We start from the raw sequence: 27403 nt of genomic DNA on the forward strand, positions 1-27403 counted from the left end.
CTCTTCGTGCATATTTGTTCAATGAACACTGATTTACTGATTTTGTTCATTTTGATCCCTTGACTCTTTCTTTGACTTGCAGCAAATGCAAGACCAGCATTACGATGAACTTTCAGTAAATGTATTGGAAAATGGTTTCTGTTTGTAAAATAATCAGCATAAATCTAACATACCGCTTTGTTTCCAAGTGAAGTCAGTGACTTTCGTTTTGACAGAAGTTTATAAACAAAACAAAACGTGCAAATCTCTGATCGATTGATAATTATTGATTTCTTCTTCTTGACATTCCAACCCTGCACCGCAACACCCCTCCCGTACCGAACCATCATATCTCTGAGACGAGTCTCCTCTTCTTCCTTATTTCCCCACCCTTGCCCCATCCCCGAAAACTGGCACAGCTATTATCACGTTCCACGGGATCAATACATGTAGTATGACAGTGCTTTATAAGGGAACTGTTGTGGTACCCGAGAACTGCATTGATCTTCGCACATAAATACAGCTGTGGAGGATGTAGAGTACTTCAGTCCTCAGCCGGCGTGCAACAAGGAACGATACTTGCTCTACACTATGAGTGATGACAAGGTTGCTGCGATTGTTATCGACAACGGCGCTGGCACTGTGAAGGCCGGGTTAGCTGGTAGTGATGCCCCAACAACTGTTATCCCCTGCGTCGTTGGTCGTCCCCGTCATCAGGTATAACACTTAATATTGCTAGTGTCATCTTGAAATATTACAATTTAACATTTGTTAGGAAGATATCAGTTACTCACAGTCTTCGATTATATTTCTATATACTTTTGTCATCTCTCAGACGGAAAGACAGATTTGTGTTTGTATATGTTGCCCTGAGGTCATCAGTACATGATGTGTAAAATTATACCAATGAATTAATGCGCAACCTGTAAATTTACGATTTATTAGGACATTGATAAATCAGTAAATACCATAAACACGTTTTCCTCAACATAAATAGGTGGTACATCACAACATTATTGTGGCTACCTTACAATAATTCAACATTTTCTATGCGAAGTAGCATAAGTGATTTATGTCTTGACGGTTGGTTGTGGAAAAATAAGGCAGATATTTTTACTTTATTTCTAAATATAAAGGACATAAACGTAATACATGGTACTCACTGGACATTGGGTATCTATTACATTTACACTTTTCGTAACTAGTACTGCTTCAGCTTTGAAGTTGTGAGCATTACATCTAAAGTAAGAGTATGCTTAAGTTGTGATGATTTAGTCTGAAAAGGATATACGTCCGTATTAACGCACTTTGTATAATCTGAACTAGAGATGAACACATTGCTGTCAAAAGGGACAGAAAATTCAATGATATAAATAATTTCATTAGCTTCATTTTCGAAGACGCCCTGGACATGTCCAGGGTCATACCGTGGATGGACCTCCGGGTCAAAGCCACAGGCATGGCAGAGACGATAGTAAAAGCAGCGAGCCATGCCATCATGTCTTTTAAGATATGCTGTTAAGAAGGGCATCCACTCACAAGGTGTTGGGCAGTCTCTGTAGATTCATTGCAGAGACGACATTTCATGTTCACATTTTGATTAAGAATCACAGTCTGGCGATTGTGAGTGGGAAGTGACTGGTCCTGAGCAGCAAAATGGAAGCCCTCAGTCTCACATGTGAGACCAGGCGAAGGAGTCGGTTGGACTGCTGTTCTGTTCCACGCACTGCATGTACACAAGATGCAATGGCTTCTCAGACAGCTTCTCCACAAAGAACCGGCGCTGGGCAGACTTGGTAAAGGACTTCACCTGGTTTACTCCCATCGCTGTACTGTCCAGCAGTACATCACCATGAGCAAAATCAACTTCAAATTTCAGAATATGTCCAACACCCTTGGCACGCTTAAAATAGCTGTGGAACTCCTTGCTTTCATTGTGAGTCTTGACGTGCATCACCAGAGAATCATCCGATAAATAAATATGTGCAAAAGTACACAATAAATTCTGTCATGAAGAGCTTCCACCTTAATCAAACCCCGACCTCCTGAACTGATTGGCATATATAAACGATTAAGAGAGGAAAGAGGGTGGTGTGCTCTGTTATCAGACATGATCCTTCTGGTCAGGCGGTCAAGACTCTGGATGTCTTGTTTTGTCCAATCAACTACTCCAAAATTATTAATTGAAACAATATTCCTTTTGGCTGTGTCAAAAATAACAATCGTCTGACCCGTCAATACATTTTACATTTCAGACGGCGGGACAGAAGGAAATCTACGTTGGTGAGGAGGCTAAGTCCAAGAGAGGTATCCTCACCCTGAATTACCCCATTGAGCACGGTATCGTCACCAACTGGGACGACATGGAGAAGATCTGGCATCACGTCTTCTACAACCAGCTCCGTGTGGCTCCAGAGGAGCATTCAGTCCTTCTGACAGAGTCACCCCTCAATCCCAAAGCTAACCGTGAAAAGATGACCCAGATCATGTTCGAGACCTTCAACTCTCACGCTGTGTATTTGGCCAACCAGGCAGTTCTGTCTCTGCTCGCCTCTGGTCGTACCACGGGTATCGTGTTGGACTCGGGCGATGGTGTCACCCACACTGCTCCCATCTTTGAAGGTTGCTCCCTACCCCATGGTATTCTCAGGTTGAACTTTGGTGGCCGTGATCTCACTGATTACCTCGCGAAGATTCTAAGTGAGCGTGGTTACTCCACCACCACAGACAGACAAATCGCCAGGGACATCAAAGAGAAACTGTGTTATGTTGCACTTGACTTTGAGCATGAAATGCAGACGGCTGCCACATTCACTTCTTTGGAGAAAAGTTACGAGCTTCCCGACGGACAGGTCATCACTATTGGCAACGAGAGATTCCGTGGTCCAGAGGCATTGTACCAGCCATCCTTCTTGGGTGGGGAGTATGCTGGTATCCACGAAACAACGTACAACTCCATCATGAAGTGTGATGTTGATATCCGTAAAGAGTTATACGCCAACATTCTTCTCTCCGGAGGTAACAGCATGTTCCCAGGAATGGCTGATAGACTACAGAAGGAGATCACAGCCCTTGCTCCACCAACTATGAAGATCAAGGTCATCGCTCCTCCAGAGAGAAAATACTCCGTCTGGATCGGTGGTTCTATTCTTGCACCTCGTTTGACCTCCCAGCAGAAGTGGATCAGCAAGCAAGAGTACGATGAGTCCGGTGCATCAATTGTTCACAGAAAGTGTTAGGTACTGACACTGCATAAAGCGGTGACATTCAGGCAAATACCTATGATCATTGTGATTGCTGCTATCATTTACTGTTCTTCGAATCGTTTCAACTGTTGTAATATTGAAATGACAAAGAAAACGTACTTCATGGCCTCTCCATAATGCTTGGAGCTTTTTTCATGTTTTCTTACATGCTGCCTTTCTTACTGGGTATTCATAACTATTTTTGTCTTTAATATCTTTTCAATGTCTTTTTTACTCCTTTGTGTCTATTGCATGGCTAGTTTGAAAAAGAGTAAGGAGCCGAGATGTCCTATTCACTGCAGCAAAACCATCGATTAATGGCTTTGGGTAATTATAACGTTCCCACAACGTATTTGTATCTGAGCAACATAAAATGACTGTGTCATTTCTGTTGGGTATGTTACGCAGATAAACAGATTATATGTAGTTCCGATTGCTTCCACGAGTGAAAGTATGATTTTCACATGTTAGCCATTATATCTTCTAAGGTGACAGGGGTATGTATTCTTGATCCCAGTCTGACCCCGTTTGTGGCAAGGTAAGTACATGTCATATAAATAAAATATTTCCTTTAATGCATTTTTGTTCATATTTGAAAAACAAATCGATATGAAACTTGGAGATCAGTGTGCAATCAAGAGATTGATAACTGAATGTTGGACTGTTTTATGAATACATTCACACAGTAAAGCTCTGACACGCATCAAAGATGATGAGCCTTTGGTAATATGAATGTGACGGTTGGAGAGAATATTAAAGATGGTCGCTCTGACTGCTGGACGTTGTAAAAGTGGTGGTATCTCTGACTGTTGAAGAGTAACAAAGATGGTCTTTATGACTGTTGGAGAGTGTAACAGAGATGGTGTCTCTGACTGTTGTATCTCTGACTGTTGAAGAGTAACAAAGACGGTCTTTATGACTGTTGGAGAGTGTAACAGAGATGGTCTCGTATCTCTGACTGTTGAAGAGTAACAAAGACGGTCTTTATGACTGTTGGAGAGTGTAACAGAGATGGTCTCTCTGACTGTTGTATCTCTGCCTGTTGAAGAGTAACAAAGACGGTCTTTATGACTGTTGGAGAGTGTAACAGAGATGGTCTCTCTGACTGTTGTATCTCTGACTGTTGAAGAGTAACAAAGACGGTCTTTATGACTGTTGGAGAGTGTAACAGAGATGGTCTCTCCGACTGTTGGAGGCTGTAAAGATGATGATCTCCCTGTTGGAGAGTGTAAAAGCGATGGTCTCCCTGTTGAAGAGTGTAACAGTGGTGGTCTATCTGGCTGTTGAAGAGTGTAACAAATATGGTCTCTCTGGCAGTTGGAGAGTGTAAAGATGATAGCCTCTGACTGTTGGAGAGTACAAAAGTGATGGTCTCTCTGACTGTTGGAGTGCAAAAGTGGTTGCCTCTCGGACTGTGGAGAGTATAAAGATGATCTAACTGGATGTTGGTGAGTGTAAAAATGATGGTTTCCCTGTCTGTGGAGAGCGTACAAATTATGGTTTCTCTGACTGTTGAATGGAACAAAGTGATAGTCTCTCTATTCATAAATATGAAGATTCAAACTGTCATTCTCAGTGTACGATTCAAGATCAATACCTAATATAACCTCCATATGACTGTATGACAGCCAGCACTCATACCCTGTGACCCTCCTGATCCTCTGGCAGATCAGTCTATGCATTTTATCGCTTAAAGCATGTCCTTATTGGGCCAAGTTCTGTATCGGAGGATCCCTTTGCTATACATGACGACCAGTCAGGTCTAACATATGCTTCAAAGTGTTAAGAACGGGGTTTATTCAATCGTGAGATATGTCAAGTTTCTTGGTGTTAATAATTCCATTGAATGATTAATACACTTATTGGTAAATACTGCATAACATAACCTTGTTTCTGTAATTTCTTTGCATAATTTTGATATTTTGCATGAAACGTTAATCCTTTTTTGAAAGCACAACACATACAGCAAAGTAAGATACAATATATATATATAGCATGCATGCATTTTTTTTTCGCTGTAAAGTATTCAAATATGTAATATACAAATGGGTCTTTAGGAAGAGTAAAATTTCTGTATTTCTGGCCAAAGACCTTGTACTGAATAGAATATGTCTGTCTGTATGAATAATTAGTCAGCAGCAGAGGTCCCAAACCCCAGCTTGATGGCCCGGTGGACTGTGACTTGTCACTTCCTTTGATGGGCCGGTGGGCCTAAAGGATGTTGATAGATTGTACGAACGCTTCCAGCGGTTTGACAAACGATCTCAGCGTCTTACCGATAAAATCTCCTACCGATAAAATCTACATTTCAAAATTCCGACCTTCAGAAATTCTGATGCTTCCTCTGACAACATAAAAAATGTAGTCATATTCAGTGAATAAATAGTTTATTGACTTACACATGCTACACATCCTTGATCAAATGTACACCATTTAAACTAGAAACATCAAGATAAGAGATTAGATTTTCGGCTTATTTCTTAGGGCGCCATCACATCTTTCGGTCACAGGCGTTGTTCTGATGGCCGTAGTGATTAACATAGCAAATCATAGTTTGATTATAATGCCATCTTACCTTGTGTACTACGGTCAAAACAATGGTGCATTGGGGTCAGTTACGGTCTACTTTCCATAGTCTGTTTCTAGGCTCTCCTAATCATGTAATGCCACTGTTTCACAGCCAGGCAACCTTACACAGAACACACATGGTCACATAGTCGCCTACTGATGTTTCCATGGACACCACCAGTGTTACAATGCCCGGTAGCCCAAGATATAACAGACGCAGTCACATAGTCGCCTATTGATGTGCCGTGGACACTGCCACTGTTACAAGCCCTACATATACCACACAAGGTCATATAGTCGTCTATTGATGCGTCGTGGACACAGCCATTGTAAAACTGTTCGACAGGCGGTGAATGTACATTCACATCCACTTCCACATCCACATCCACATTCACATCCACATCCACATCCACATTCACATTCACATCCACATCCACATCCACATCCACATTCACATTCACATTCACATTCACAATCACAATCACATCCAAATCCACATCCACATCCACATCCACATCCAAATCCACATCCACATCCACATCCACATCCACATCCTCATTCACATCCACATTCACATTCACATTCACATTCACAATCACAATCACATCCAAATCCACATCCACATGCACATCCACATCCACATCCACATCCACATCAACATCCACATCCACATCCACATTCACATCCACATCCACATCCACATCCACATCCACATCCACATCCACATCCACATCCACATCCACATTCACATCCTCATTCACATCAAGTCTTTGAATGTCATTTAGAAGTGAAAATACATAAGATCCCATCGAATTGAGTGTTCAGGGTTCTTGAGAATGTGTTCAGAGATGGCCGATTTCTGGTCGAGTTTCCTGACTGAGGTCTGATGTTCCTTCATTCTGGTGTTGATTGGTCTCAGCGTTTCTCCAATGTATAGGTCAGACCTCAGTCAGGAAACTCGACCAGAAATCGGCCATCTCTGAACACATTCTCAAGAACCCTGAACACTCAATTCGATGGGAGGACACTAGGATACTATCTATCACAACAACAACAACTGGCGCCAAAGGAAACTGCAAGAGGCCATCGAGATCCGGAGACAGAAACCAGCCATCAACCGCGACCAAGGAGTGTACCTACCAAGTGCCTGGGACTTATTGATAAATTAATCTCATCTACCTGTGTACATTCTATCTATGTAATTCATGTATAGCCAAGCTACCCGAGTACATCCTTACCTACTTGTGTTTGTACATCATCAACCCTCATGTAAACATGCTCACCCCCTATCGTGTGTTATGTACATCATCCTATCATGCGTAATGTATCACCATTGGCTTCCATCCTTATCCCCAATCATGTACATCGTCCTTACCCCGTATCTGTGTTATGTAAACATATCCAATCAACTGTAATGCATTACCATTGGCTTCCATCATTGTTATCTTAACTATCGGCTTCCTATCAGTGCTTGTTTACACTAGCTTTCGTTAACTCGTTCCACTTGTTACTTTGTTATTGTTTTACCTGTACATATAAATACACCTCTGTATCCCTTTCCCAATCACCTGATGAAGGAGTAAGCATTAACTCCGAAACGTTGTGTTCTCTCATAAAGAAGTTGATATCCATAAAAATCTTCATTCTTACTCATTCACATCCACATTCGCATCTACATTCACATCCACATCCACATCCACATCCACATCCACATCCACATCCACATCCACATCCACATCCACATCCACATTCACATTCACATTCACATTTACATTTACATTTACATTCACATCCACATTCACATTCACATCCACATCCACATCCACATCCACATCCACATCCACATCAACATCAACATCAACATCAACATCAACATCAACATCAACATCAACATCAACATCCACATCCACATCAACATTCACATCAACATCAACATCAACATCAACATCAACATTCACATCAACATCAACATCAACATCAACATCAACATCAACATCAACATTCACATCCACATCCACATCCACATCCACATCCACATCAACATCAACATTCACATCAACATCAACATCAACATCAACATCAACATCAACATCAACATCAACATCAACATCCACATTCACATTCACATTCACACCGTCAACTATAGTTCTTACAGGTAAGCTGTCACTGTTACAGACAACGCCATGTTTGTGTTCTGGGATTTCATCAAAGCGTATCCTTTGGGTTGTGTTTAAGCGCTATCCTTGCGTTCATGTCACCAAAAGGCGTGACCTCATCGTTCATAACTGAATGTTCTATCAGCCACCGATCTACCAGCTTGATTGTTGTTGTGTTGTCTCCTGCAGCATGAACCTTTGAGCTAGTGGAGAAACATGCATTTCCTTTAAGATGATATCGCTACAAAATGTTTACAGAGCAAAGAGTTTGCAGTTTGTTGTGAAAATCTGATACCTTCTGACAGTATGCAGTTACAGTTTTGTTCATAAACACGTATACGCCGCCTGATAATCTAACTCCTTTAGACAGTCTGATGTAGGATAGATAAAACATCGATACCAGATGGATTCCAGATGGATACCAGATTTTGAAGAAAGATTCAGTCAGATAAATTATGTCAATTCTTTATATAACTAATAAATTCAGTTATATAATTCTTTATATAACTGCATCATCAAGTTTTGAAATAATGAAAGGAATGCCCTCAATATTCCAGGGCCTAGATTTTCGACGCTCTCTTGGCGGTATGATAGTCGTAAGTTAATGTTAATCTCTTTTCATATCATATATATTCAACGGCAAGAGCATTTTTAGCGACAGTCTATAGCAATCTCTTGTTTACTTCCTGTTCGAGAAGTTATAAATGAATGGCGAATGTTCCCGACACTCTGTCAGTGTATATAAAGGATGGCTCTGTTGAGACACATACAGACTTACACTCGGAAATACTGGAGCTGTGTGCCTCTGCCTATCAACGTCTGTTTGTCAACAATATCAGATTCAAGACTGACACTCCGTGCCTGACCGCTCACTGTGGAAACAAGCGTCAGTAAATATCTGATCTCACTGTAAAATGCCAAGATTCTGGTGAGTTAATATTTGATATGTGTGACCCATTACCTTAGACTTGTGACTCAAGTGCATCGTACTAGAAATCTGTATTTTGATTCATTGTAACTTGCTCACTGTTTGCTCAATGTATTATTGAATATTTAAGACTTGTGTATGGTATTTTTGCTGGTTCAGAGGGGACTCTTAACCGTAACACACCCTAGAAGAGATAAACAACTAAAACATGAAAATCGTGGACATCACAGTTTCATTATAGGAATCAATTAGAACACACTATGATATTGTGTATTTCTGTAAAATACTCAACAGAAATCACTATTACCTTAACATAGTTTTCGTTCTGCAGCTTCCAACATCATTAACAGACTACAGCGTGTCCAGAATTTCTGCAGCCAAAATTCTCCACAATACCGAATTGTCTTCCCAGTTCTCATTGTAACTTTCTAGTGTTTATCGAGTATTGTGTCATGGTAGCTGAAGGACCTGATCTATCCTTCTGCTCGCAACATGAAGTCTCATTGTCGTCAGCATCTGTATGTACCAAAAGTGTAAATTTACTTGGTTGTGGTCATCGCTCCTTTGCTTTGCAGCAAACACACGAGTGGAACTGCTATTCTTCTTGACATTAAATCCTCAGATTCTCTTCAGATCACTTCAAAGTATTCCACGTGCCTATACAGACAAGAGCTCTCCAACTTTTCGTGCGCTGTCAGCATACATTGTGTATGGAGATATGCACCGTAATTATTGCAAATATTTTTTGTTGCTACTGACATCTACTGAAAGACTAAAACAATTAGGCAAAACTACTCCGTGTAGTTACGTTCAGATTTCGTAACTTTATTGACGGATGGTTACAGGCGACGTCACTTTCCATGAAGTCTGCAGCAGTGAATAGTGCAAGAAACCGAATATCTCTCTCTTTACTCGTTTTCAAACCAACCATACAAGAGATCCAAGAGAGTAGAAACATATAAAAGACACAATGAAAGTTATGAATACCCAATACCAAAAGGAAACATACTTAAAAGCTCAAAGCATGAAGGAGAGGACACCAGGAATTTTGTCATTTCAATGCATTTCAATACAGCTCCAACTACCAGAATAAAACTACGAAAGAGTGGTCTTCTAAATGACTGAAAGTGCTCTCTTCAATGTCAACATCACATGCAGCTGCAGTACCAGGAACTAAGCACACTTATTGTGAACAACGGATGGACCGGACTCATCGTACTCCTGCTTGCTGATGTATCTTTGCTCAGAGGTCAAACGAAGGGCAAGGGTGGAGCCACCGATCCAGACTGAGAATTCTGGTGAAGCGCTGCCCTTGATCTTCATTGTTGCTGGGGCAAGGGCTGGATCTCATTCTGCATTCTATCTGCGATACCTGGGAGCATGGTGGCATATAGGTCTTTACGAATATCAACATTACACTGCATGATGGAGTTGTATGCTGTTTCGTGGATACCGTTTGATACATACCCACGAAGGATGGCTGGAAGAGGGCCTCTGGACAAAGGAACCTCTCCTTGCCAATGACGACGACCTGTCAGGAAGCTCATAGCTCTTCTCCAGGGAGGCAGAAGCGGAAGTAGAAGGCATCGCCCGCTCTAAGTCCAGTGCGACATAGCACAGTTTCTCCTTGGCCTGGCGATTTTTCCCTCGGCAGTGGTAGTGAAGGAACAACCACCTGAGTCAGGATCTTCATCAAATATTCAGTGAGATCACGGCCACCAATATCCAGTCTCATTGTGGCGTTGGGTATGGCATGGCATGACACTGGCAGAATTAAGTGTAATACCTGATGATGGGGAAGACCGACGATGGAGGGGAAAACAACTCTTGGGGTATCGTCACCGGCAAAGCCTGCCTTACAAATGCCGGATCCATTGTCAATAACCAAAGCTGAAACGAAGTCAAACATGTTAATAAAATAAAGTAGGAGCAAGTATTGTTCCTTGTTGAGAGCCTGCTGGGGATTCACACTGTGATAATATTGTGAAAGACTGCCCGAGTTGATTGTCCAAGAGTCAGGAGGGACTGTATGTAACTTTGGAACGGGTTTGATAGAATAGACAGTGAAACGATATATGATATTGATGTATAAATTTTCAAATATGTTTCAAATTTTGACGTTTGATTCTTGTGTTTTCGATGTTTTAAGGCTGGTTTGTGTGCAAGAATAAATGCGCAGTGCACTACTTTTCTAAGTTTTACGCTTATACAGTGTACATGTGGTATATTGACATGGTCCCCATTTGCAAACGATGAGCCTAATATCTTACCGTGTATGGACAGTTTTGTCACTTCCCCTCAGGCAAACGTTTTGCCCTATCGCAATTCCTAGAATTATCACCTCTATTTAACATTTTTCACCAAAGTGGAGATAGATTGTTTGGTTGGAGACTTCATATGTTGTATTGGAGACTTCATATACTGTATGTCTGTTTGTATGTGTTGTTAATGCTAAAATAACAAGTAGTGACACACGACAACGAGGAATATTGTCTTTACACCTTAAGTCTGAGTTCTGTTTGAAACATATTTCACATCGACCGAGGCACAACTCGCACCAGGAGGAAACAATACCTAAAATTATACTACTCTATTTTACATAGGTTTTGTTGACATGCAAAACTACATCGAGCAAATCAAGACTGGCATATCCTAGTGAATGATAATTGAGACTTCAGTTTCTCGAGGAGAGGTTGGATAGCCGATAGGTCAAAACATTCATTCGTCAAGCTGTAGATCCGTGTTCGATCCCCCACATGAATGGAGCCGATTTTTGGTGCCCCCCTCTTGCGACATAAAACGTCATTATCGGAGGGCACTACTACTTTGGAAACTAAGGATTGAGTCACTGAATGCACGTATGGCCTCCAGCATCAGATTACACGTTTACTGGAAACTGTGTCAACAATGCTTCACCTTGCAGACTTCAGTCAAAGTGTAATCAGCAGAACACTGAGTCAGTACCAGAAGTTTGGGTCAGATGTCCAGTGATATTGTTAGGAGTGGGTATTTTCCGCGATTAGAGTTGTTATTAATTATTATTATTATTATGGTATTTGTAATTGAGTCATAATATTTACGGTTTTAGGGTGAGTTGTTATGGGTCACACTTCCCACAGAGAATTATTTAAACGGCACACCTCTAAGGCAGCACTTTGGAGTTACCTCCCTTCGACAAACATAAACACGAGGCTACGACTATGTTCTAGAGCTCTCCACGTTATTGGCGATGGTCGTAAGTGCTCGAAAGTTTTTGAAACTATGACAGTATATGCGAATGCTAGTTGCCGTGACGGACACGGACACACATTACTGGAGTATACATCATCAATATCAAAACCTATAACAGTTAAGCTGATAGACAGGTGAGGGACTTGGTAACCAATAAACCGATTTATTTTGAAAGAATAAGCCGCTAGTGCAGGTACATTAATGCAGTCACTTTAATGAAAGCTTACACAGTTTGAACGAGAGGTATACACTTTGTCAGTCTTCGCTTAATCAAGTTATCAGCAAACTTGACATCTGAACTGAACTAAACAATATATACATCCAACGTGGCGGTGGAATGTTTGTTAGGTGGAGGGTACACTATCATAATAATGAGGAATAATAGATAAAACTCCTCTGACATCGTCCTCGATATATCCAGGGCATCAAATCTTAAGGATAACAGTGTCTTTTGTTTTAAACTGTATGCATGGAAAAAATCTCTCTCTAACATGCGTCTTTGATGTGCTTCCAGTAAACATGGTTCCGAGGAGAAAGAAGAATTTTAGGATGGATTCTTAGAGGATGTTATATGAGTGCCCATGTCATACTATGGTAATGTTGGTATTTCGGCGTTTCGGCACGAGTGTCGTAATCATAGTATGGCATGGGCACGAATGTGATATTCTGTTTATTGTCGTAGAAATATGCATCACTTAAACACGGAGGGAAGTACCTGATTATAATGAAAGGCCACGTCACCTGTAATAGCGGCGGAAGAAAATATCAACGTAATCAGGCAGACCTTAGCACCACTTACAGCCACTTACCTACTCGCATATGAAGTAAGTGCGCATTTTCATTAACAGTTATTTGTAAACCCTGAGTCTGAAAAAACACAAACATATATTTCAGTCATAAATATATAATTGATAACCTTTAATCTCCCATCAACAAGAGTTTTGTTTGAAAGAGCCACTGGTTATCTATGAATGAACGTAGTAAAGCATAGTAAATTTAATGAATGACAAAATAGTTCCGTTCGAAATCGAGGCTTGACATGGAAAACTTCCTCGTAAAGTGATACTTTATCCTACGGCATCGTATGATAATATAAACCCCGATATGTTTGCCCTCGTAAATATTATATATCAAAATTCGAATGATCGCTGATCTTACAAAACTAGGTATGAATGTAGCAAAATTTGGTACTTTTTGACAAGTCACCGATCCTTATCCCCTGCACAATTATGGATAAAATAGTTTTTCAAAATGTGATTTGTTTTTTAACAATGTTGAAATATATGTATGTATCTTCTGAATACGACAAAAATGAATATGTTGCAAAAATGCTTATAGGAATAAAAACAATGACGGTTCAGTGATGGTTCAAAAACAACAACGATGAACTAGAGATGGGCCATATTCATCGTACATATCTTTCGTCATTACAGCATCCATGAAGGAGGGCAACGCCGCCCTCACAGAGCCTCCCACCCATGCTGACAGGATTCCATGCGGAGGTGTTCTCACGTTGACGGAAGTTCCAGCGGGTGCTAGGATCTCTACCTCTTTCCGGAGGCGGTCAGAGAATCCTGGGAAAAGTGTAGACCCCCCACACAAGACTATATTGTCATACAGCTGATCACGGATGGAGCTATCACACAGCTGTATGGAGCGACACAAAATATCCTGTATACCCGGCATTTCCTCACCCAGCAATGGAGGATTAAAAATCCCCTCAGGGCACTTGAAGCGTTCCTCACCCACATTGATGAAGGTCCCATCGGACTGTACATAGGTTTTGTTTAAAGTAGACTTGGTCATCGTATTCAGCTCGTGTTCGTAGTCATAGGCCACGTAGCACAGCGTCTCTTTAATGTCTCTGGCGACGTTATAGTTGACATCGTCGCCTTTTTCGATGAGCAATTTTAACAGGTAATATGTTAGATCTCGCCCCGACACTGTCGTCTTACAGACAGCGTGTGGCAAATAATATCCTTCATATACGGGAACTGGATGCGCTGTACCGTCACCGAAATCCAGAACAATACCCGTCTTACGGCCAGATGAAGTCAGAGTCAAAACAGCCTGGGCTGCCAGAGACATAGCGGGAGAGTTGAAGGTTTCGAACATGATCTGGGTCATCTTTTCACGGTTGGCCTTGGGGTTGAGGGGAGCCTCAGTCAGGAGGACTGAATGCTCCTCTGGAGCCACACGGAGCTCGTTGTAGAAGGTATGATGCCAGATCTTCTCCATGTCGTCCCAGTTGGTGACGACACCGTGTTCGATAGGGTACTTGACAGCAAGGATACCTCTTTTGGTCTGTGCCTCGTCACCGACGTAGCTGTCTTTCTGTCCCTTTCCGACCATCACACCCTGAAAGAGAACGTGTCAGCATTATGTGTATATAAGCCAGTAGTTATCGTGGCAGTCATTATATTTATTCAATGATTACAAATCGTAGACAGCTGTATACGACTTAGGTATGAGGCGACAAAAACAATGTGTCTGTAAACAGCAGACACAAAAGACCAAGCGTTAAGTACCACTCTGTGTCAGGACACGCTCATTTCAGCAACATAACATGTTCTACATGCCTTACTTATCTCGTATTTAGACCCTGCATAACGATATAAAAAATTCATACAAGGGGGATAACTCCAACGTTTTTCCCTTTTTGTCGGATATTCAGGCTGCATCAGTTGTTGGTGTCTACATTTCACAACTCTTGAAATACTTTCAAGCATGCTCTTTCTATATATGTGTTTTTCTAAAGGACCGCTCATAATTTATGGCTGTGGGTTGGGGTGGGGGTACACATATTGTACACATGTTCTGAATCCGAAAGGGGGTTGTCATTGATTTTGTGCAATCACTTACTATGTTCATTAAATCTTTTGTTTGTTTGTTTGTTTGCTTATTAGTTTCTTTGGTGTGTGCGTGGTAGGTGTGTAGGTCTCTCTGTGGGTAGGTGTAGGTGGAGCAGTACATCCAGCGTTATGCGCCAATGGCTAGAGGATTGATTTGAAATTAATTACCAGTGATGAAGTGTAATGGTTGTCTGTATGATTTATATATTTCAACCAGACTTGACTGCGGTGTGAAACAATCACTAAACAAACGTTGGGATAAAGCATATCCACTTTCACATATGAATGTGGTACTGTTAATGGGCGATAGAAAATTTACCTTCTCAATATGTCCGAATACGTCTGAAAGTACAAAATGTCCGTACCAAGAGTACACTGCGTCCTGTTTGTGATTGTAGTAATCCATTCTTGAAATTGTAATCGTGGTTTCCAAAACTCATGTTTCAATATTACAGTTCCAGAAAGAAGTAAGAACATGCACGCTCACTTTCATTGATATTGCACCTTATGATGACGCATTATGAATAGAGATCAACATCCGAGCGTAGACGCAATATGTATTTACAACATCGGTCACTGGCTGAATGATATTTCTCGAGCTAATGCTGCAAATGCAATATGACTTTCAGGACTTTTGTTCTGTTCAAGTAAGGAACTAATGATTAGTCCAGAGAATAATTGTTTACAGTTGAAGCTTCAGGGCACGTACTCGTCAGGGATTAGAAAAGAATACTTAACAACACAAGATTCACAGCTCTATGAGACAGCTCTATGTGTGTCTGATATCGTACCCAGTGGATTAGTATTAATTAATCTTACGACCGGATTTTTCTTACAGTGCACACTATGTCTGTCTACGTTATCTCTATATCAACGCCGGACCCGAACCAGTCTCCATTATCCGATAAAGCATATGCCTTTGATCATAAATATACAAACACATGTAACCATAAAATCTATGTCAGGTAGATGAAAATAAGTCATACAATCAATTTTCGGGATAAGAGTTTGCCCTGCTATAAAATCCAAAAGAAACTGTTGGCTTCAGACCTGTCCTCTGGGCCTGCCAACAATGGTCGGGAAGATACACAACGGCTGGGCGGCCCCGGCAAACCCTGCCCTGCTTGTGCTCGAACCGTTGTCAATGACAATAGGGGTAGATACTTCATCCATCTTCCTAGAAAACAAAACACAACTAATCATGTACTCAATCACGTCACTCAATCTTTCTTTATTGTTTGTATGTATGTGCATATAAAATAGACAATAAAAGACAATAAATTGATTTACAAAATGCACAAAAGGAAGCATGATATTACTGGCACAAGAGTGAATCTCTAAGTTTCACTTCATGTTGTATATAAATATAAAGGTATTTTTTTTACTGGACTGCCAATTAACACTAGAGATTAATTAGAGATTTTTAAACTCATGAATGGTGGGATTTGAATAGAACTTATGTGGTAAATACAAACATCTCAGATTTTGATAACTACATTCAAACTAAAATAAAATGAAATTCATTTTCAAGAGAGTTATTTTTACACACAGGACATAATCTATTCGATCTGCGTTGGTTAATAATATATCGAACGGTTTCAGTTTGGAGACGGTGCGAAGAACATCGGAATTTAGCAAGGGCCGATTTGGAATTTTGTGATTAATAAATCTTCTATGTTATTCAACATTAAATGAGATTTTAAAACAAGAATAAAGTGAAAATTTAGGACTATTTACTTGCGATGAGTGCCACTCTTGTTCATAACTTGCTCTGAGTCTAAAGACAAATTCTGATATGAACTGATCAACATTACACAAATTTTGCCGATGTTCCCACATAAAGCAAAATCCAAAAAAGTAGACAATATTCCGAATTTTGTATGTCCAGTTTGTTTTACCATTTACAGAGTCTAAAAGTAACATATCGTAGCATTTCTTTACAAACCTAGAATCTGGCATTTTATATACTTTACACCAATATCTAACAGCCTTTTTTATATACATACACTAGATAACGGCCACATTCTCTCTTAACTACATTTTCGGAGTCGACCGCTTGACATTTAAGAACCGTTTACAGCAAAACATATGTACAATTTCAACTTCATTGAATTTAGCAACTCCCCATATTTCAGCTCCATATAAAACAACTGGGCTAATTTTAGTATCAAATATCTTAAATACCAAACCATAAGGACTTGGATTGAATGTGTAAACAGATTTTAGTATACCATATGCAATTTTCTTAGCTTGCAAATGTTACTATCTTGCACTGACTCCCTTCACACCTTGCAAAAATATTTCATTGGCTTCCCAACATGTTGTACTAATTTACATGTTGCATTTACTTCCCTTACATGTTTGCACAATTTCCTCGGCATATAACACTGAAAATTAGTTTTTCATTCCTCAATGCGCAACCTAAATTCGTGGATCACCTTTATTCGTAGATCGTGGTAATTACCGCGTTATCTCGTAAACTGTCTCGCACGACGTCACGCCTCGCTGACAAAGTAACACCAAGCTAGCCCGTTCATTCACCAGTGAGTGGGAGGTCGCCGACTGAGTACATAAAGCGTACACGTATTTGGACGTTTGAGCGTCGCCGCGCTCGGGTGTGTAGCTACGATAATACATGTTTCATCGCCACAAGAGAGAAACCCAAACAACTTGATAAAAAAAACCCGCTTAAATATCACTGCATACAAAACATTCAAAGAAGGAAGTAATCAACTGCAACATTGAAGTAAGTCCTGTAAGGGAGACAACTCGGACATACACACCCAACAATATCTCATAACGTGTGCACCAGCTGATTCCAGTGAATGACAGTGTAACACTTGTAACTGCCCTGATACCATTGATATTTGAACATACCTGACTTCAGTCTCAGCAAGAGTTCTACTACAGAACACGATCCCAACACCAGCCTGCCCATGGGCCGTGACTCGTCACTCTCTTACTTCCTGTACTGGGCAGTGGAGCGTGAATACCACGACCGGCTTTGGGCAGATTGTATGGACGCTTCTAGTGGTTTTTTGGCAAATATTACTATTAACTGACAAACTACTGATAAAATATTACCGTCCACCTGTGTCTACATTTTGCATCTCACGAATGTTTGCTGTACACACGTCTGTCTCAAGTACTTCTGAGTCTCGTTAAGACCAACACGTCGGTGTATGTAACAATTATATAATTATATTAATATATTGACAATTCTTTCAAATGTCAGGCAGCTGACTTGTGTGCTGGTGTTAACAGCCAAGTAATCAACAAACGTGTGTTGTGCAGATGGGGTCATCTCAAAAGCCGTTTTCTGGTTACCACTTGACAGATTTATTGGGAGTCAGTGTTGCCACTTTCAGAAGACGCTGTTTTCCGAATCGGTGTCACTATCGTCAGAGTCTACCCTGATGACAGCTGGCTTGATGGTGGCATGGTCCAGTCCACTTTGGTCCCAATAATGTCTTCCTATTTCATTCTCAACTTTCTCAACGCACTTTTGCCATGTGTCCTGCGTGATGGTGTCTATTGACTGTTGAACAATCGTCTGTACATCCCGAAGTATGAATGTTACATTTTGCCTGCCAACATCCGATTTCATGATACCCCAAATGAGTTCTATTGGGTTTAAATCGCAATGATAGGGTGGCAATCGCAAAACTGAATGATCATGTTCTGTAAGGTACTCATCAACCTTAAAGACAGGTGTGGTTTTAGTTGACTTTATGATGCCATACAGAACAGGTTTCTTCGCTTTTTCTGGATACGATATTCAACCATTTTATCATGTCCCCCCTCTTACTGTTAGATGTTTGGGCATTTGTATTAGGTACTTGAACGCCATGATATGGAGCGTTATCCATGACAAGCAGACTTTTGTGTGTTGGGGGCTGGGGGGGGGGTGGGGGGGGGGGGGTTTGGGGCAGTGCTGGTACCAATTGATTTGGTACCCATTCTAAGAAAACCATCCCATTCATTTCGGTATGATAGTATCGGTTGTCTTTAGATTTTGCCTTGAAGACTAGGGAGCAGCCAAGTAGGAATCCCCGACTCTCGCAACCAGCATGGAGCACAATCAGTCGCTCTCCCTTGCCAAGTGGTAACTTTCTGGCAAAGGACTCTGAAGAGGAGCTAGCGAACCATTGTGTCCTTGTGGTATGGGAAACATTTACCCATGTTTCGTCCAAATATACAGGCTCGTAACCCTCTGTACGTTTCTTTCGAATTGTGCATAAGTACTGGTTTCTTAGTCGAACAATATCACACCTCTCGCACAGTACACGTCTATTTTCTGAGCCTACTTGTTTGTAACGGAAACCAAATTTGTGAAGCAACGTCCATAAGTGATATTTTGAAGTGACCAAAGAATGATTTGTCTTCATATGCTTTTTTCAGAATTCGCAGAGAGACACAGGTACTTTGATTATATAGAGACTCGATGTCGTTTCTTACCAGCTATTGTTGAAATGAATCGACTTTCTCACATTGTGTGGGTTTTGAGACGGTCCACTTAGTTGTGTCATTGCAGGTTGAATCGGTACAATTTTTCAAGATAGTTTTTGACTTCCCTTCCTTCATCCAAACAGCACGTGCAGTTCGTAAACGATACTTAGCCACAGCACGTTGAGGCCTACCCCTTTCACCTTCGGTTTCAAAAAAGTTGAATACTTTGCAAATAGTTGGCTTAGCGTCGTGTGATAATCTCGTTGTTTCAGGTACTGCAATCACGAATGTCTAGTTCGCCGAGCAAATCACACGTGTCAATTTCACACGCGCACCTTGCCCACCTGGCTGTTCTACCAGCAAGAGGCCCCCCTCGTACAAACTAGCGAAAGGTGACAATAAAATGATGATCGTTTGTTAAATAACTTTTTTATTCGGGTGTCCCAAATTATGAGACACATCATCAGAGTTGGTCTGTCGATTTCATGTGGCTGTGCAAAATTTGGTTTTGTTGCAATTATTAGATTTTGTGTTAGTGAGCAATTCATTGGTCTCAAATGGAATCAAACGGACTGTACTTTCTAAGTGGCATTGTACAATCACAACTTCTTTCAAAGCCCTGGAGGCCAGCCTGGTTATCTGGGTATGATGCACTGGCACTTCACTGAGCGGGGACTGCACAATGGCGCCCTTCACTGCTGGGCGACAGCCAGTTTATTTACAATAGAAAAAAAATCCAGGAAGGGGTTGGCAGAATATTTTGTCAGGTTTTCATCGGTGCTGTAGCAGAGTATACGTGACCAAAGTAACAAACATCATTATCGTTAGAGAAGGACTAAGTTAGTCAAGCAGTTATTCGGATCAATGCGGTGGTAACAATGGCAGAGACTGACAACTGTCAACTGACAACTGTCACGACATTGTACTCACAATGACCACATGGGACAGAACGACCAACGTCGTTAGCATCTTTATGTGAGCAAAATTGAAGATTTCGGTGATTTTCTCTTCTCCTTGTCCCTTATACAGCTGGAATGTTGCTGAGTGCGGTGTAAAACTAAACTCGCTCACTAAAACACATGTTGTATGCTAGAAATACACTCAGCGCCTCATCACACTAATTAGAAAACAAAATTTTGATCCCTAGTCATGATGTTCATTGCTGGATCCAAATCAGTGGGACTGATATTTGGCCTCTTGGCCGTTTTTGGCACGAAAGGACTTTAATTCTCATTGTAAATTAGTCATAATTCATTTACAAATTTGAAATATATACCTGCCGTATTCAGTCGTGTATTTTGAAAAATGTTTTTATAAAAACAATTTGTTCACTGTTTGTATGTTACCTCCAGGACGCGATCTGACCCACTCAGCCACCGCAGCGGTCTAAATAGTTAACTGCATTCATTAACTTCGGCAATGGGAGACATCAAGTTAAACATGCAAAAGGGCACTCGAGGTACGTGATTGACACTACAGTGTGTGAGAGTGAGTTACGTTTTACACCGCAACATCCCAGCAATACCATGGCGGGGGACACCAGAAATGGACTTATCACATTGTACCCATTTCTAAATCTACCCTCTCAAAAACTTGAGACTGTGACAAGAGAGAAATGATGTTAAAAGGAATTATGCAATTATATAGCTCAATGTTCGAGCGTGTGAGATACCGTCTACGACTGGACAGATTTATGTTTGATAATTCTGACGTTTTGACAGATGATATGGAAAATGAAACTTTGGTCAAACTCTCAAGAATGCACCCTCGTGCACGTTCCCATACCGAGACGGGTACGGTTTTCGAACCATCATGCTGTTTGTATTTATTGCCTGTGACCTTTAAATTGAATAAATTTCTTCTTCTCCTTCAAAGAATCGACGGCAGCAGCTGGTTGGTTTGGGAATCAGCAATTCCAGGCTGTGAAAATCCATAACGATACAAACAGACATGACGGGTTAATGGCCTACAGTGGCATTTTTAGTGTGGCTGCAATGTTTCCAATTTGACAATATGTAAAGATACCACAGCTGGGACAAGTCCTGCAATGCATCATGTAAATAATTCTCAACTTTATCACAGTTCCTATTGTAGCGTTTGTTGAAAATTGGATTAAAATGAAGATTCACCAGGTACTCAGGGATGTGTCTCTTTGACACTTTTCCGTTATTAAGAAAACATCATTTCTTAGGAAACCATATGATTTAGTCGTGCTCAAATGTGCCTCTTATCCAGCGACAGTGCCTCTTATCCACATCGTGAACTCTGTTTACGCACACTGCAAACATACATAATATATGTATAACCATATTTTGGTGGTATTGGAAATAAGATTTAATCTGAAATGACACCGAAAGGAAAACAAATTCTGCATAGTTTTCAGTGTTGTGTAAGGCGTGTCATTGTCGTTTGTAAATACGGAGTTGACGTTGGACATGACGGGGATAGATCTCTAGATCAGGTTGACAATGGTTTTGTGGAAGAATCCAGCCCACATCACCACACCCCACAACCAAACATTTCTGACACCTTCTATTATGACGATACGGCAAACAATTTAGATCAGTCAGTGAACATATTCATCCTTTCTTATGATTTAGCTGTACATGAATTACAGCCGATGGCTCTTCTTATAGGGAAGACAACTCCGGATGCACGTGCATTGTCATTGTCATGAAATACATCCCATCATTGCTTTGGTTACTGCATTTTGACGACATGTTTCTTGTATAAACTAAAACATCTGAAACCAGATTGGCTAAATTGGCTATTTGAACCTTGGCTACAAAACCAGGTCTACCTAACATATAAAAAAGAGAAAAAATCATTAAAATTAACATGAAACATATCTGGCAATTGTTTCGTAGCGTGACATTTCTTTAGCGGTTTAGTATTGTATCCAACCATAGGGCATAGGAAAAAATATTATTCAGTGTTTTGTATCATTACGTTAAGAACAATGATTCTTGATTTATCAAGGAAACGACCTCCAAGTTGGTGAAAAATGCAAAATATCGGTAATCACTGCTAATCATTGATGACACCAGGTGTTCGTGAACGGGCAACGTGTTATCCGCAGATGAAATGACAAAAATGTCCATAAACGGTAATCTTTTAGACATCTCGTTTGCAAACTGGAACCGTTTCAATATGTAAACCCCACGTGTAAACTGTATATAACTTTAGAATATGCTTAAATTATACTAACCCTCCCTAAAAATGAAGGCTAAGACCTATTTTTGCTAAAGGTTAGTCTACATCCTCTGGCCCAAGCGTAGAATTTGTGATGCGTTAAATACAGGGAACACATTATCACCCCTATTGGGGGAAAATGAATTCTTTATTGTTTGTCTTTATATGTTGCGCTCTTTTCACATGTTCCTAACTAGTGGGCAAAAGAAAAACGTGTTAATGATCGATAGAATCAAAGCAAAATGTTTTTAAGTTACAGTACTTATAATGAAGTTAGCATTTGGGACAATGGACCAACAGTGTCTATGAGAAACTCATCACAGATGAAGAGCATGTGTCATGTAATAGACAGTGGGGTATGAATAGCACAGTTCATAGATACAAGAGTATACCAAAACACAGCACGAATATGCCGAGGACAATGACAAAAGGCGATTGGTATCGCCAGTATGGGGGCATCACAACGTTAACTGGCAAGAGCCTTAAACTGAAGCCAGGTCAATATCAGCATATTCCAAAGCGAGAGTTCCGACCCTTCTGTGGAATGGCATTCACCCGTCTTCACCGTCAACACAGACTGCAAATAGGTACGAACTGAACGTCGGTGGCTTGGAGAGAGTGCTACTTACAGATGAAAGTCGGTTCAGTTGCTTCAGAAACGATTGCATAGTACGAGTCTTGGATCCAGGAGAGACTGACCAACTGTGCAAGTTAGGACATTGTAAATCGTAAATAACCCTTAACTTAAGAGACGTTTACGACGGGCTTACTATGTCTGCATGGAACGAAATATGCTAGGTATCCTTCAGTAAGTCGTACAGAGTAAGTAAGCGCTCAGAGGCTTTTGTGAACCGACACCCTGGGTCCTTGGGGCCTGAAGCTTTTTAGAGTTGAGGGCAAACACTGCTCAGAGCGACTGATACCAAAATGCGTTCAAGAAGTTCAGCTGTCCAGTGAAGAAGGCGACATGGTATGTGGCGACATTTGTGGCAAGAGAACAAGAAGTCTAAATGTCTCGCGATACAGGGATGAAGTATTGAGACCTTTTGTGGTGTTATTGGACAACGTCCAAGTGAAGTCATTTTGTAGCACGACAATGAGATCTCACACCGCCAGAAGGTTTTGAGAATACCTGCATAACGTTAACGTCTTGCGTAATACCTTCTCTGGCGTTCTCGTATTCTGACATGAATCCCAGTGAACATCTCTGAGATCATCTTCATCGTCAGCTGAAACAGGTTGTATCACCTCCAGATAACCAACAGAGACTTGAACAGACTCCCATGAACAGAATCCCTCCGGACGTCATCCAAACGACGTCAATAAGGAGGCATGTGTTGGTGTGTATGGATGCCACGGTGGCCACACTCGCTACAAATTATGTGTTCCCTGATTTCTGTCGTGCCTCTTCGTGCATATTTTTTCAATGAACACTGATTTACTGATTTTGTTCATTTTGACCCCTTGACTCTTTCTTTGACTTGCAGCAAATGCAAGACCAGCATTACGATGAACTTTCAGTAAATGTATTGGAAAATGGTTTCTGTTTGTAAAATAATCAGCATAAATCTAACATACCGCTTTGTTTCCAAGTGAAGTCAGTGACTTTCGTTTTGACAGAAGTTTATAAACAAAACAAAACGTGCAAATCTCTGATCGATTGATGATTATTGATTTCTTCTTCTTGACATTCCAACCCTGCACCGCAACACCCCTCCCGTACCGAACCATCATATCTCTGAGACGAGTCTCCTCTTCTTCCTTATTTCCCCACCCTTGCCCCATCCCCGAAAACTGGCACAGCTATTATCACGTTCCACGGGATCAATACATGTAGTATGACAGTGCTTTATAAGGGAACTGTTGTGGTACCCGAGAACTGCATTGATCTTCGCACATAAATACAGCTGTGGAGGATGTAGAGTACGTCAGTCCTCAGCCGGCGTGCAACAAGGAACGATACTTGCTCTACACTATGAGTGATGACAAGGTTGCTGCGATTGTTATCGACAACGGCGCTGGCACTGTCAAAGCCGGGTTAGCCGGTAGTGATGCCCCAACAACTGTTATCCCCTGCGTCGTTGGTCGTCCCCGTCATCAGGTATAACACTTAATATTGCTAGTGTCATCTTGAAATATTACAATTTAACATTTGTTAGGAAGATATCAGTTACTCACAGTCTTCGATTATATTTCTATATACTTTTGTCATCTCTCAGACGGAAAGACAGGTTTGTGTTTGTATATGTTGCCCTGAGGTCATCAGTACATGATGTGTAAAATTATACCAGTGAATTAATGCGCAACCTGTAAATTTACGATTTATTAGGACATTGATAAATCAGTAAATACCATAAACACGTTTTCCTCAACATAAATAGGTGGTACATCACAACATTATTGTGGCTACCTTACAATAATTCAACATTTTCTATGCGAAGTAGCATAAGTGATTTATGTCTTGACGGTTGGTTGTGGAAAAATAAGGCAGATATTTTTACTTTATTTCTAAATATAAAGGACATAAACGTAATACATGGTACTCACTGGACATTGGGTATCTATTACATTTACACTTTTCGTAACTAGTACTGCTTCAGCTTTGAAGTTGTGAGCATTACATCTAAAGTAAGAGTATGCTTAAGTTGTGATGATTTAGTCTGAAAAGGATATACGTCCGTATTAACGCACTTTGTATAATCTGAACTAGAGATGAACACATTGCTGTCAAAAGGGACAGAAAATTCAATGATATAAATAATTTCATTAGCTTCATTTTCGAAGACGCCCTGGACATGTCCAGGGTCATACCGTGGATGGACCTCCGGTTCAAAGCCACAGGCATGGCAGAGACGATAGTAAAAGCAGCGAGCCATGCCATCATGTCTTTTAAGCTTAAGATATGCTGTTAAGAAGGGCATCCACTCACAAGGTGTTGGGCAGTCTCTGTAGATTCATTGCAGAGACGACATTTCATGTTCACATTTTGATTAAGAATCACAGTCTGGCGATTGTGAGTGGGAAGTGACTGGTCCTGAGCAGCAAAAAGGAAGCCCTCAGTCTCATATGTGAGACCAGGCGAAGGAGTCGGTTGGACTGCTGTTCTGTTCCACGCACTGCATGTACACAAGATGCAATGGCTTCTCAGACAGCTTCTCCACAAAGAACCGGCGCTGGGCAGACTTGGTAAAGGACTTCACCTGGTTTACTCCCATCGCTGTACTGTCCAGCAGTACATCACCATGAGCAAAATCAACTTCAAATTTCAGAATATGTCCAACACCCTTGGCACGCTTAAAATAGCTGTGGAACTCCTTGCTTTCATTGTGAGTCTTGACGTGCATCACCAGAGAATCATCCGATAAATAAATATGTGCAAAAGTACACAATAAATTCTGTCATGAAGAGCTTCCACCTTAATCAAACCCCGACCTCCTGAACTGATTGGCATATATAAACGATTAAGAGAGGAAAGAGGGTGGTGTGCTCTGTTATCAGACATGATCCTTCTGGTCAGGCGGTCAAGACTCTGGATGTCTTGTTTTGTCCAATCAACTACTCCAAAATTATTAATTGAAACAATATTCCTTTTGGCTGTGTCAAAAATAACAATCGTCTGACCCGTCAATACATTTTACATTTCAGACGGCGGGACAGAAGGAAATCTACGTTGGTGAGGAGGCTAAGTCCAAGAGAGGTATCCTCACCCTGAATTACCCCATTGAGCACGGTATCGTCACCAACTGGGACGACATGGAGAAGATCTGGCATCACGTCTTCTACAACCAGCTCCGTGTGGCTCCAGAGGAGCATTCAGTCCTTCTGACAGAGTCACCCCTCAATCCCAAAGCTAACCGTGAAAAGATGACCCAGATCATGTTCGAGACCTTCAACTCTCACGCTGTGTATTTGGCCAACCAGGCAGTTCTGTCTCTGCTCGCCTCTGGTCGTACCACGGGTATCGTGTTGGACTCGGGTGATGATGTCACCCACACTGCTCCCATCTTTGAAGGTTGCTCCCTACCCCATGGTATTCTCAGGTTGAACTTTGGTGGCCGTGATCTCACTGATTACCTCGCGAAGATTCTAAGTGAGCGTGGTTACTCCACCACCACAGACAGACAAATCGCCAGGGACATCAAAGAGAAACTGTGTTATGTTGCACTTGACTTTGAGCATGAAATGCAGACGGCTGCCACATTCACTTCTTTGGAGAAAAGTTACGAGCTTCCCGACGGACAGGTCATCACTATTGGCAACGAGAGATTCCGTGGTCCAGAGGCATTGTACCAGCCATCCTTCTTGGGTGGGGAGTATGCTGGTATCCACGAAACAACGTACAACTCCATCATGAAGTGTGATGTTGATATCCGTAAAGAGTTATACGCCAACATTTTTCTCTCCGGAGGTAACAGCATGTTCCCAGGAATGGCTGATAGACTACAGAAGGAGATCACAGCCCTTGCTCCACCAACTATGAAGATCAAGGTCATCGCTCCTCCAGAGAGAAAATACTCCGTCTGGATCGGTGGTTCTATTCTTGCACCTCGTTTGACCTCCCAGCAGAAGTGGATCAGCAAGCAAGAGTACGATGAGTCCGGTGCATCAATTGTTCACAGAAAGTGTTAGGTACTGACACTGCATAAAGCGGTGACATTCAGGCAAATACCTATGATCATTGTGATTGCTGCTATCATTTACTGTTCTTCGAATCGTTTCAACTGTTGTAATATTGAAATGACAAAGAAAACTTACTTCATGGCCTCTCCATAATGCTTGGAGCTTTTTTCATGTTTTCTTACA

At 41.2% G+C, this 27403-nt stretch overlaps 1 protein-coding gene and 1 pseudogene across 1 annotated transcript; one reads left to right on the forward strand and one right to left on the reverse strand.

The window, feature by feature from the left end:
* The first annotated feature begins 570 nt into the window (after window positions 1-570).
* LOC137292105 (uncharacterized) lies at window positions 571-27229 on the forward strand (annotated as a pseudogene).
* Window positions 13315-17918, reverse strand: LOC137291549 (actin-5-like). The gene is made up of 3 exons (XM_067822928.1): window positions 17837-17918; window positions 16010-16136; window positions 13315-14465 (listed from the first exon to the last, which is right to left on the reverse strand). Exons 2-3 carry the CDS (start codon window positions 16130-16132, stop codon window positions 13476-13478), a joined length of 1113 nt encoding a protein of 370 aa, XP_067679029.1. The 5' UTR covers window positions 16133-16136; window positions 17837-17918; the 3' UTR covers window positions 13315-13475.
* Window positions 27230-27403: the final 174 nt, after the last annotated feature.

This window comes from Haliotis asinina, chromosome 7 (assembly GCF_037392515.1).
Source record: "Haliotis asinina isolate JCU_RB_2024 chromosome 7, JCU_Hal_asi_v2, whole genome shotgun sequence".
NCBI classification, from domain to species: domain Eukaryota; kingdom Metazoa; phylum Mollusca; class Gastropoda; order Lepetellida; family Haliotidae; genus Haliotis; species Haliotis asinina.

Excerpts from the sequence above, each read along its gene's own strand:
- LOC137291549 (XM_067822928.1), bottom strand. The coding sequence starts at position 16,132 with ATGGATGAAGTATCTACCCCTATTGTCATTGACAACGGTTCGAGCACA. Across the intron at positions 14,466-16,009 it reads TTGGCAGGCCCAGAGGACAG|GGTGTGATGGTCGGAAAGGG; the intron begins GTCTGAAGCCAA and ends GTTCTCTTTCAG.